Genomic DNA, 13,494 nt, shown 5'->3' with positions numbered 1-13,494 from the left:
ACGAGCGTCGTCAAGTATTGTCAAGACAGTCCACCGTGACTGACAAGGCATGAGGAGGAGGCACCTCATCCAGCAGTGGATTAACAAAGGACCGGATATTATTATTTATACTGTTTAATTCTATATATTTTTTTTCTCAATGGCGAAATGTTTACAGCAATTGACGGGCGTGGAATTGTGTGCTGCGTGGTGTGCCTGCTGTCAACAGGTCGATGTTTCGACACACATCAAGGTGACACGCTCCAGAAGCATGTACACCCTGGAGATTATCAATGCCAAAATTTCCGACAGTGGGAAGTACACTGTAACAGCCAAAAACACCAATGGCCAATGTGCAGCCACCGCCTCTCTCACTGTGCTTGGTGAGTATGCAAACCTGTTTGTCGATACTTTTTTTTTACAGCTGTATGTTTCGCTGCGGTACGTGAAGAGGCGAGCGTTCCACAAACCGGGAGATTGGAACGTGCTCCAATAACTAATACTATTTAAAAAAATCACAATTTCTCATTCACATTACAATGTTCTAAAATTGCATTGCATAATTATCAATGGAATGTTTACACCTCTTCTAACCATTGGAACATAAACCCTGCTGACAAGAAATGCATAAGCATGTAACCTGCACCAACAACCTTTTTCTCCTTAGAAGAATAACAACTGCATGACTCAACTTCCCTTCTTGCTCTGTCTCCCACAGCCCTTGTAGAGGAGCCACTAAGACAGCGTGTCATGTCTAGTGATGTCTCGAGCATGCAGGGCATGCAAGGGAATCTCACCTCATCGAAGATGTCGCAAATGAGTTCCTCGGCTAAACAAGAGTTCAGCGCGTCTGGCATCGCCCAGATGTCAATGTCTAGCATGTCGGGCATGTCTGCGTCTGCGACTAGCATGTCAGCAACTAGTATGTCAGCGACTAGCATGTCAGCGACTAGCCTGTCTGCAAGTAGCATGTCCGCAGCACACCAGTCATCCTCTCTGAGCAGCATGATGGCAAGCTCCAGCAGTTTCATGCAGAAGAGTGGATTTTCTGATATGTCCACTCGCTCTGTTGGCTTTTCAGGTAAAAAGAGATTCCACATTATTTTGGTTTCTTTATCTTTTTTTGCGTGATGGTTTTCAATCACAATCCTTTTTCTATATTTTTTGTAATTTCTGACCGTTATTTTTTTGTTCTGCAAAGGTTTAATTGCATTTTTTTCCCCCTTAATGCAATTATTCTTTGTAGTTTGTCGCCACCGGCTCCACGTCTCACTGTGACAAAGGATGACTTTGCACGTCTGCAAAACAATTAACACTTTCCCCCCCCCCTCCTCCTCACTTATTCTTTCGACAAACCCCAGCCGAAGACGAATCTGCCCCGGTCATCGAGGCCCTCCCGGCAGAGGTGAGCATCCAGGAGGGCAAAGTCATCACGGTGACGTGCGCCTTCAACGGCTCCCCCGAGCCACGTGTCACGTGGTCCCGTGGTGGGATGCCCCTGGAGAGCGGCGATCGCTTCCACGTGGAGACGGCCAGCGACTTCACCAACCTCATCATCACCAACGTTCAGGCCAAAGACGCTGGGAGGTACAGCCTCAAGCTGCAAAACCACCTGGGCTCCACCAGCCAGGACGTCAACGTCAAAGTTGTGCGAGTGTAAACGAGAAATAATAAGGAAGAACGGAAACAAACAAACAAAAAAGGACTTGAAACTACCAGAATGACAATCAATTGCTTGCTGCGATTCACCATCCTCGGCATCTTTATTTTTGCACAGTACCAATCGTCGACTCGTACGAGTTGCCATACTTTATGTAAATATGTATGATCGTTGTTTGTAAACTTGACCACTGAATTGCCACCCGAATCAACGCTGAAATGTGTTTTTTTCAAGACACCTGTTCAGAATGATGCATGGCCATTGCATTTGTAACAAGACATTTATTTTATTCAGTAACTATCTTGTAAATACTGTAAAAAAGAGCCCTCGAAAGGGTTTAAGACTACGTACCTAAACTTGTGACCATAAGCTAAAAAGCAAATGCCTTATCAGTAGGAGAAAGTTCTAAACAGAGCGACTACCCTGCTTGATTATGATTTAAGTTTGCACCTCAACTCAAGGTTGATGTCAAAGACTTGCCTCAACAGGTCGAATATTTCCCTGTTGATGATATTTATTGTGTATTTAACCTTTAACCCACTGGCTTCTCTCAAAACAGCCGAACTCACCACATGGAGTGATGTGATGGCCTGTTGTAGAGAGCCAAGGAGGAACTATATTAGAACAGAGGAAGCTGAAAGATGGGGTTTATTTATACCCTCAAATAGGCCCTGTCTTCGTCAGCTACCTGCTGTACCGGACGTGGCAACGAAACCTTTTTTGAAGTCGAATTGCTAAAAGCCTTCCCGGGCTGTGCAAAGTGCAAGCGGCCGGCACTTTGCACGAACACGGAACAAAAACAACTTGGCACTTTTTCTCCCATGGCAACTACTGAGCTCGTTGGTCCGTAGAACATCGCCTGGCAAACCCTCAACCAGCTTGCTCAGATCTCGCCATGTTGAACTTGTGCAACCTCAAGGGGGTTTAGCGTGTGCTATTATTTTTCCTTCTCCCATTACCCCCCCCCCTCCACTATCCCCGGAACCCCCCCCCTCTCTCCCCTCCTCCATCCCTTGCGAGCCCCGTTTTAATTCGTAGACTCTCTATAGTGATTTGTGTGCGTGTTTGCACTTTTCCGTGTGGCACTATTTAGTTACAATTTAATAACCTGCAATTGATTCAATGTAAACGATCACCAGCGCACAAGTTTTTGAAGCGTCTGAGCATAAAATTACACATTTTCAATTTAATACATCCAAATTATGAAAATTAAGATGTAACTAAATGATAACAATTCACCGAAAAGTGCAATACTGAAATAACTTTTTGCTTGTTTTCATTTTATGGAACCCCCTTGAGCGTTAGTATGTAGTGGTTTGATTCAAAATAAAGCATACGATACATACATTTGCGTATTGTTTTTATTCTGAGTGCCTGTGAGGGTGTATGTGTGTGTGTTATGGTATCAATGGTAATTGTTTGCTCGCTCTGTTACACAGTAAAACTGAGTGTTCCTGAACTGCTCAAAATAGTTATGGCCAGATTCACATTTCAACCAAAGCACATTGCCTTTGGCAATTTGGCCTCCTGTTGTATACAGTATCTCAAAACAAGTACATCTCGAAACGCTGTGCACCGAAACCACGTAAACAACAGCAAAAGCACCAAAAGACAAAATGATGTTTTAAAAACAACACAAATTGCGCACCACAGGTCCCCTATGTCACAGCGCCGTTCTCATAATGACAGAGGCATTATTGAAACGTAATCAAAATCGGACGAAAAGTTATATTTGCCAACACATTAACCGGACCCTGTACCTCTATAATAACTATGGGGCACAAATTGGTATTCGTGCCATTGTTATAGTTCAAGGCTATCACAAAGGCAGTGTTTCACCGATGAGTAGTCTGCCAGTTGGGGGGATGATGTTGCTATTAAGTAATTGGCGGATATTTATTTTCCAATTTGGACCGTGATGCCGGCACACATGACCTACTTACTCTTTACCACAAGACATTTAATGCCCACTCTAAAGCAGGCGGCATATATTTTGTGGTTAATACATCCTCAGTATTAAACTAAAATACAAAAAAAAATATTTACTAGGCAACCCCCCACTGAGCTGTATAGCTCTTTTTCACAAGCAACCTGGTCACAAATGATCAAAGTGGCTTATCACATGGAAATGTATATCAGCAAAATACCCTAAACGCACGATTCTAAATGTGGAGGCGAAAAACCGGAGGACCCAGAGAAAAATCCACGCGACCACGGGGAGAACATGCAAACTCCAAATATACAGTCGTCAGGGTCGGGATCGAACACCACAACTTCCTGACAAGTCACTGTGTGTGCGGAGATAGATAGAGTCACTCACTGTGTGTGAATAGACAGACAGATCACTGCGTGTGAAGAGATAGCGGAGACACTTGTGTGTGAGGAGAGAGAGGAAGAACCACTGTGTGGAAGAGGATGCGCGGACGGTGCTGAGGTGAATCGGAGTGTCGGAGTTGGCGGAGCGCGAAGAGGAGAACTACTGTGTGTACGGAACGATGGAATAAAAGCGACGATGGAAGAAGACGGTTGTCGTCCGAGTGAATTGATTCAAAAACATCTCGCTAACGTGGCACCCTAAACCAAGGCGGCCACTAGACTCAAAAGCATGATTTTGTACACATATTTATATAAGGCAACTTCTTACACAGAGTAATGAACTGCACAGTGGGTGATATACACGCATCAGTGTGTGAGCAGTTCCAATGTACCTATATTTTCATATTTCAGCGTCCACAACTGTCCATTTGTTAAAGTCAACAACCACTGCCCTGTAACGTTTGAAAATGACGGTCTCCAAAACTGGGGCATGTTTGCAGAGGCGCACCGAGGGAGGGGGTATGGGGGCATCTGTAATGGAAAAGCTAGCTCTTGAATATTTTAGAAATTTAAGAGAAGCTGTCCTTATTTCACGTCAAAGAGAGACATAAAAGGGGGAATAGGCATTTGCAATTGTTCACCGCTTGAATTCCATGCCATCTCAAAGTGACTTAAAATATACAGCGAATGCGAAACACATCTGGGACAATAATAGAGAAATAAAAAAGATAGCATGCAAATACATGAAATATTAATGGCAGAGAAACAACTAATCAATACAGGCACAGCATAGACTCACACATGCCATTGGGCACAGCACCAGCTGAGTCTCGGGGAAGGACAGAAAACTGGACGGAACAAAGGAATTGCCGGCCCAGGCCAGCAATCCCAACACCACCACCCCGCCATCAACCAACCACACAACTTGTGGCACCGCACTGAAACGTATTTGCAAGGCAGTCCCAAAAAGAGTCTCGCGCCACGATGAAACAGTGGCAGGCCCTGCCAAGTCCTGGCGGCACGGTGTCCTCATTGTGGTGGCCAGGCCATGGGTAAACGACAGCTTCCGTCTCTGGGCACAGTAGTGGAAAGGCTTTGGTCAAGGACTAACCCCATTCCGTAGTACCGATACCGACGGGGGGGGGGGGTTGAAACTGTCGGCGCACAATTGCGAGGAGCATTGTCGATTTTTTTTTTGCTCTGATTTGTTGTCTTCACGTGTTGCGAAATCCTTTGATGAATCTGGCCAGTTTTTATTCGAGGGGGCCAGCTGCTAAGAGCAACATATCCAACTGCTGTAATAATGATCATTCACGTCGTTGTGGAGACTATGAGTACAGTATTGTACTATAACAACAAATACGCAGACGATGGTCATACACCGTTCCCCGTATTTGCCACGTCAAAAAATGAGAAGCACATGAACATCCTATCAACCAACACAGCCTTTTTGGGATGCATTTTTCAGCAGCTTTCGTTTAACAGAAGCAATAAAAGATTGGCAGGCTGGTTTCAACACTCGGTGTTTTCATTGGCTTAAACTTATGGCTTGCAGTTCACCGGCAGATGTGTAAAAACAACGCCTTTATCTGTATACGGAGAGACGACTGTCTGCTAGAGTGTATATTTTGTTCCTACTCTATCGGAGTATAGGTCGGGTCATATTTACGATAAAAATATGCAGAAGACTATAGGAGTTACTTGTCGTTTCCCCACCCCGTGATAGACTCATCTAATGCGTACATGAGTTCAACCTTGGTTGGAGACAGTCAGTAACAGATAAATATAATTAAATGAATAAACAAGGACACATGTTGGGAGAGAATATACACTACAACACGAGTTGCATTAACTGCTCCACTACTTGACAAGGGCAAAAATTAAGAGCTAAAGAGCCAGGCGGTTTTTAGTTTGTAGGAGACTGTATTTTACACTGTGGTGACCCACAACGCTTAGCATTCACAATCATTTTCAGATCCGTGTTCAGCACCAGATAGCAATCAAGCAGATATCAACACATTTGTCAACCCCTTATCAGTGCCTACCTTATTGCAGACCAATTTAGATCTTATTGGTCACCCCGTGTCCCTTATAAATCTCAACGTTCATCCTGCAAAGTCCCATCGCAAGGTAGAAACACAAAGAAAAATAGACAAAAACATTTTTTTTGCCCGGATTGAAACGGCTGTACGCTGCATGGACCTAAAAACTCAATTTCCCTGCACAAGAATACGGCTAAACCGTATGGGTTGACAAGTATATCAACCCATAACAGACGTCAACCATATTACTGTCGATGTCACCTAGGGAGAAGTGGCCGTAAAATGGTAACCAAACTTGCACTATGGAACTGACGACCTGAGATTGATTCCCCTCTACGGCTAACATCAGTAGCGGAGTGGTTGATCTGTCTGACCCGGTCCTGCCACACCATCCTTCAGCAACACATACCGACCAGCATGGTGAAGTATGGTCAAACAACCGCCATAACCGACACATGGGTGTGGGTAGGCGTTGATGCTGCAGTGGATTGACATGAGGCTGCAGTGTTAATGCGTACGATTTATAGCACCCAATTCACTCCAGTGAAACTTATTTATATAGCACATCTGTTGTGGCTCACTGCATGTGGAGTGGAGATTTAGGAAACGCTCATTAATCAGGCAACTAATTAAAGGTTTATTTGGTTTATCAACTGTAATCGGATTGCAGGTCTAAAGTCTTCAGTGACCTCCCGTTCCCTCTGTGCCTTTGTACTCGGTCTGGCGGTGAGCGCAGTACGCAAACTGTTCACGCGAAGGTGATGAATATATTCGTCGGTATTGAAGTTTAAAACTAAGAATGCTATACTGCACTCAGATGGTTTGGGCGGAATATTCATTCGCAGCGGTTTGCAGTTGTTCGTAGAAGAAGTGGGTGGAGGTGGAAGCAGAGGGCTCAGATCGGCACACCGCATTACTCCGTGGACTGCTTACAGGTATAGCAATAATCAAAATAAGAATAATCATGAATTATTTTGTTTAAAGCCGTGCGATAGTACGTTTAGATATTAAGTAGCCTGAGTGATGGTCTGATTCTCTTGTCACAGTATTTCATGTCTAATATATAGACAAGCCGTGGTGACGTTGATATTTTGTCAATTAGGCAGAACAAAAATACATAATCTGGAAGTGTTTAAAGATGCGAAATAGAAAATCAGTATTTTCAAACCTAAAAAAAATATATACTCTTCACATTATGGGCCCCCACTAAAATTAGGGGATATTAACTGGTTTGAGTTTGAAGCCTAGGCCTATGAACGTTTGTTTCTGAATGTTTTGAATGTTAACATTTCAAATATAAAAAATTCCGGATAATTTAGCAAATATATATTTTAAAGAGTGTGACGCTTAAATTCAACACAGGTAGGTAAAGATGATAGCAGTTATTAGTGTACAATAGAAGATAGGCCGTAGGGTAGACCGGCTATCTTATTCTAGCCTCTGATAAATCGTTACTTTTTCAGAAAACATGTGTGTATTTAAAGTGGACTTGGAATCGTGCATTCATTCTGACGCTAATTCAGCCGATTTATTACAAGAAGGTTAAAAAAGAGGCGCTGCGCTTTAGTATTTTATTGTACATTTTCTGCATTTGTTGGCAATGAAATGGTCTATTTTTTTGTTCATTATAAATATATACAATATTATAAGGGAACTTCAAATACCATTGGAAAATGTTGGTATTGTTGTAAATGAAATAAAAATAAGCATTAATTTCTGTCCATAATATGTTTGTTGGGTTAGATCGCGTAAATAGAAATGTGTCATTAAACCGGCCACCACCCGACCCAGCCAATTAGTAAGGTTTGTCACGTGAACGGAACATGCCAATTCGTTACTAGAACAGCACGCAATTAATTTCATTGCTTAACATTAACAATTGGCGATGACAGCCAAAAGCCCTTATTAAAATGAAGCAAAGCAGGGCTGTGCGACAGAGTTGAGACATAATGGGAGAACTAGGTCCAGACTGGGTGTTTGTCGATCCACTTCTAGATGAGGTTTTAGAACCACGCTCCACCAAGCTGGGTTCAGTGTGGGTTTGGTGAAGGCGGGGAGCATAGGCGAACAGTACAATTTTTTTCTTGCACTGCCCTCTGCTACTCACAGCACCCTATAAAAACACCTCTTATGCATGTATGGTAGTCACCCGTTCAGACTGTATCTGTTCAGATTGCTTAGCTTGAGATCTGACAATATTAAGGTGCATTGCGGGTGATCTGGTCATAGGAGGTGGTGTGTGTGTGTATATATAACGTTTATGTATTTGCTGTTTTTCAATTTACCTGTCGCAAAAACACTCCTGAGTACTGATCCCCAAATATCTGCACACAATTTATACAGCAAAGATGCAGCCCAGAGATTTCTTACTGCATGCCATTTTTGGCAGAAGCACCGCAAACTGCAGGCAGTTGTATATAGAGTTACTCTTGTCTAGAGAGTATGATACAATTTGCCGTATATTAAATTTCGATCGCTATGCGGCCTTTTACGGGCACCGCCTGTGTGTGTGTGTGTTTACATGCGCAGCATTAGAGATCGCACAGACAGCATAAATGGAGCAGAAGTAAAGATCGCGAGATACAAAGGGGGCTTGTGGCTCTGTTAAGAGCTCGAGAGAAAGAGGCACCACATTCCTCTTGTGCAACATTCACGCTGACAGAGTTTCCCCCCTTGTCCTTAGGCGCAGCCTATTCAGCGACGCAATTCGCAGGACGTGTTCCCAGGCACAAATCAAAATGCGGTAACTTTACAAAAAAAATGATTGCTAAGGGTGGGAAAAGGTGGCAAGCCAGAAAGCCCGTGAAATGGATTCGCGGTCATGGCTAACGCTCAAAGTGGCGCTTGTTATCTAAACTATGGGGCCGTCCATAAATGACGTCACGCACCTAGGGGGGGGGGGTGTCAGACATTTGTGACGAGGGGGGACGGGGTTTGAGAAATGTGACGTCACATCAAAATGCGCACCTTTAAATAAATATAGACAACACGTTCTACTTAATGAAATAGACTTTTTTTTATATAAATGTTTTCTCCTACAACATCAGAGTGCAGCCCCACATTAAATACGCACTACAATGACAATAGTTTAAAGCGATTTGAGGCATGTTTTATAAATATATATTTTTGGGGGGGGGGGGGGCAGAGCTTTGTGACGTCATATTTGAGGGGGAGGGTTCTGACTCTTTTTGTGACTATTCTAGATTTAAAGCTTTCGTGACTGCTAGGATCCATACTCTTTGGTTCTATTGGGTAAAGTCACGTAGGTAAAAAATAAAATAACAAAAATCACGACGTTTCGGCCACAACACAAGCGGCCTTCATCAGGTGAAGGGACGAGACTGTCTGGAGGATAGCGCTGGAGTGAAAAAAGCCACGCTCAGATTACGACCTTTAAGCTGTGTGAGAAGAAACAAAGCGCCTTGACAAAGGAATTAGCATATAATTTAGCATTGAAATGGCTCATTGAAATAGCTAAGTTAAAGTATACACATCCGCAGAGGCACCCCTTGACAAAGGAATTAGCATAGAATTTAGCATTGAAATAGCTGAGTGATTAGCTTGTAACTGGTCACAAAAATAGCTATGTTAAAGTCAGAGCATATACATTCACCGAGGCACCTAGTACAAATCAAACAGGAGAATTTAGCGAAACACAACCACGCTCAGACCGTGGACCTTTAAACTGTGTGCGAGCAAACAAGGTGTCCTGACGAAGAAATTAGCATAAAAAATAGCATTTGATTGGCCGATTTTTATGCTAATTTCTTTGTCAGGACACCTTGTTTGTTCGCACACAGTTTAAAGGTCCGCGGTCTGAGCGTGGTTGTGTTTCGCTAAATTCTCCTGTTTGATTTGTACTAGGTGCCTCGGTGAATGTATATGCTCTGACTTTAACATAGCTATTTCTGTGACCAGTTACAAGCTAATCACTCAGCTATTTCAATGCTAAATTCTATGCTAATTCCTTTGTCAAGGGGTGCCTCTGCGGATGTGTATACTTTAACTTAGCTATTTCAATGAGCCATTTCAATGCTAAATTATATGCTAATTCCTTTGTCAAGGCGCTTTGTTTCTTCTCACACAGCTTAAAGGTCGTGATCTGAGCGTGGCTTTTTTCACTCCAGCGCTGTCCTCCAGACAGTCTCGTCCCTTCACCTGATGAAGGCCGCTTGTGTTGTGGCCGAAACGTCGTGATTTTTGTTATTTTATCTTTTTGTGACGCCGTGTGACGAAAGGGGTGGTGGTCAAAAATCGTCCAAAATCGCGTGACGTCATTTACGGACGGCCCCTGGTCCGTATTGCCTCACAGCGCACACTGGATCTGTGTCGTCGTGAATGATGTTCAGACACAGCCCCACCCCCCACCCGTGACTGACATGGTGTGTGGTGAGGCATTCACCCACCAGTGGATTGACACAACGTCTGGCTATACGTTAACATATATATAAGATTTAGATCGTACAGTTTATAAGCAAACAACTAATTTCAACAAAACATGCATTGGGCAGAGGGAAGCACATCCGAGAGGAGTTTCAGTTTTATTTATTTTGGTATAGCCCCGTGAGCCATTCGGCTCTTGAATCGGGTGCAACCGCAACAAAAAAAAACTAAAACATGAACAACAAAACATTTTAAAGTGACTGTGTGACTGTGACTGTGCAAACAGAAAATCCAGGAAAAAAACAGCAAAATATTCCAGAAAAAGCACCGTACACCAACGCTCAGTGCAAAAATCCCAGTGGGATGCAAGTCAAACAACAACAACCACCACAAGACAACTTAGATTAAGGCCATCAGTCTAACTCCGTACTACAACAAACAAACATGGCCAAACCAAAAAAAACGTTTTCGAAATCACCAAAATAAAGCCATAAAAGCAATGTAACAGTGATCATAGGAACTGTGACCGAATTTTCACAATAAACGATGAGACAAGAAAATAATAATAATAATGTATTGCATTGCAAATCAACGACAAAGGAATAGAGAGAGAGAGAGAGCGGCTCACGATCGATGCCACAAGCCGATAAACGCACACCGCTGTCGCGAACCTTTTGAAGACTTGTATCATTACAGGATGTTCGACCCATTGACCTCAGTCTCTCTCTCTCCCTTCTCCAACACGGGACCCCCCCCCCGCCACCCCCAGCTGTCCTCGTTGCACCTCCACCCCCCACACGCGACTTGTCCACGGCTGCCGTGAGCTCGCAAGAAGCCCACGCATGGAGGAGGGTTGCGCTGCATTCCCCTCCGACGGAGCCTGCGGTAATGGGTTCATACTTCTTCTGCCTCCACGTGCCCAGCGATCCACGACGTTCCATTGCTTCCCGCGGGAGGACCGCTCGAAATGGCACGGCCGAAGGGGTCCTACACTCGAAACCGGGAGCCATCGAAAGTTACCCACCTCGTCAGCCAAAACACACGTGCTTTATAATGTTTAAACAATGGATATTAGTACGTCAATGTACTAGCGACATACATGCATGATATTAAAAGAAACATGGTTATTGAATGCATTAATTGATAGTGACTGTATCTACACGGTAAGCGAACACATTGGGCCCTGTGGAGGTACGTCGTAAGGCGATTAGTTGTTCACAGGGGTGGTCGTTAAGAGGGGTTCTACTATACACTACAATATACACTACACTATACACTACTATACACTACACTACTATACACTACACTACTATATACTACACTATTATATACCACTACTATACACTACACTACTATATACCACTACTATACACTACACTGCTATACACTACACTATACACTACACTGCTATACACTACACTACTATACACTACACTACTATACACTACACTATACACTACACATTTGGCTCAGTGAAGGCCCGTTGATAAGCGATTAATCGTTAAGATGGGTTCTACTCTACAGCGGTGTTTCTACACTAATTTTCAGAGAGGGGGGTATTTTTGCCGATAGGACATCATCAGTGTGAGAGCCTCCACACATTTGAAACCATTGGGGGTTTGACAGCACGATGATGATGTTGGGGGGGGGGGTGTTTTCACATGTTGTGCCACACGTCAGGGGCCGCACTAAAGGCCACCAGGAGGCGCTCGTGGACCGCGGGCCTTGCATCGACAAACTCTGCGCTGCAGGGTATTTGTACGATTAAAGTTAGGCAGTGTTGCCAAGTGACGAAAGTGGAAAGTTACCAAACGAACCTCAAAAAAGTCACATCTCTCACAAGACAATTTACCAAGTATTACACACCTGGAATTGCTCTTAAATATCCATAATCTGTCCCTCATCGCTTTGATAACATTTTCGATGCTTGGAACCCCCCCCCAAAACATCGCTGGATACAGTAACAAAATTGCAAAGTTGGCAACACTGAGAAGGGCTTCAATTTTTTTAAAATATTTTGCTTCGCCATCCAATGCAATCATCTGTTCTTTATTTTTTATTGTGCTGAATGTCGAGTCACATACATTCTGTGCACATATCTCAAGACTAGGAATCTATTTTAATCCATTCATCAATACGTTCCTACTTCTAATCCATGTCATGCCTTATTATTTGAATGTCTCAGAAAAGTACCTGCCACAGAACTGCCAGTGTTGGAATTAAATTATATGTATTCTTATACCTGCGATCTTAACATATCATCTGCTTGGAGACAACTTCAAACCTCTACAACAAGGTAATTGACAAGATAATTGACGAGGCATGCGCAATGTGAAATACAACTAATGTTTTACTTGGCCTTGAGAGCTGCTGAGGATGTCGTAAAAATAATAATGAATCAAACATGAATTAACTCAACAGTTCCCAGTTTCTCCAGGGCCTATATTGAAAACTATTTTTTTCCCAGTTTCCCCCGGGCCAAGATTGAAAACTAATTTCTTTACAACTGTTTTTGCGTTTAGTTTATTGTCCTTCCCCCGCACCTTCGATTAACACTGTTCGCTACGTACGGTGCGAAATAAGTTCAACATACACGCACACATTTCAAGCTCAAATTCTAAATGTAGTATAGATCTCTCTTCAGTTTAACACGTAGGCTTTCGCGACCAATATTGTTCATAATAAAGGTTTTTGGGTTAGATCGCGTTTATTTATAAATATGTCGTAACCCTCCACCCGACACGGCCAATCAGCAAAAAAAAGTGTCACGTTGACAAAAGACAAATAATTCACTACTTCAGCCCACCGGTGTGTTGAAGAGTTAATCCACATTTACAGTTTGAGTACGACGTTTCGCTGGTAAATACATCCAGCATCATCAAGCAATTCGCCAGAATGGTAAAGCCCTCGCTTGCTCCCGGTTTTTATATAGAGCAGCAGGGTGACGTCATCACTTAACTCGGGAGACGGGACGTAACATCAGCGTAAGACTAAAAGAACATCAGAGAAATATTAAATTATCTCAAACACAACTGTCGGCAGTGGCAGAACATGCTTGTCAACAAGGACACTCAATTGATTTTGACAATGTTGCAGTGGTGTGTAAAACGAATT

At 43.2% G+C, this 13,494-nt stretch overlaps 1 protein-coding gene across 50 annotated transcripts in view; it reads left to right on the top strand.

Moving 5' to 3' along the window:
• TTN (titin) overlaps positions 1-2,984 on the top strand; it is a 355,181-nt gene extending 352,197 nt beyond the window's left edge. For 49 of the 50 annotated variants that reach the window (XM_076067945.1, XM_076067951.1, XM_076067944.1 and 46 more), the window contains 3 exons: positions 209-362; positions 698-1,060; positions 1,341-2,984. In XM_076067945.1, coding sequence (XP_075924060.1) covers positions 209-362; positions 698-1,060; positions 1,341-1,639 — 816 coding nt within the window. In that variant the 3' untranslated portion in view covers positions 1,640-2,984. The remainder of the gene's footprint in view (positions 1-208; positions 363-697; positions 1,061-1,340) is intronic. The other variant, XM_076067952.1, reaches the window with a different exon arrangement.
• Positions 2,985-13,494: the final 10,510 nt, after the last annotated feature.

The sequence above is a fragment of the Petromyzon marinus genome, chromosome 19 (genome assembly GCF_048934315.1).
Source record: "Petromyzon marinus isolate PM22_M1 ecotype Great Lakes invasive population chromosome 19, UKy_Petmar_22M1.pri1.0, whole genome shotgun sequence".
NCBI lineage: Eukaryota > Metazoa > Chordata > Hyperoartia > Petromyzontiformes > Petromyzontidae > Petromyzon > Petromyzon marinus.
This window is presented reverse-complemented; position numbering and strand designations above follow the sequence as displayed.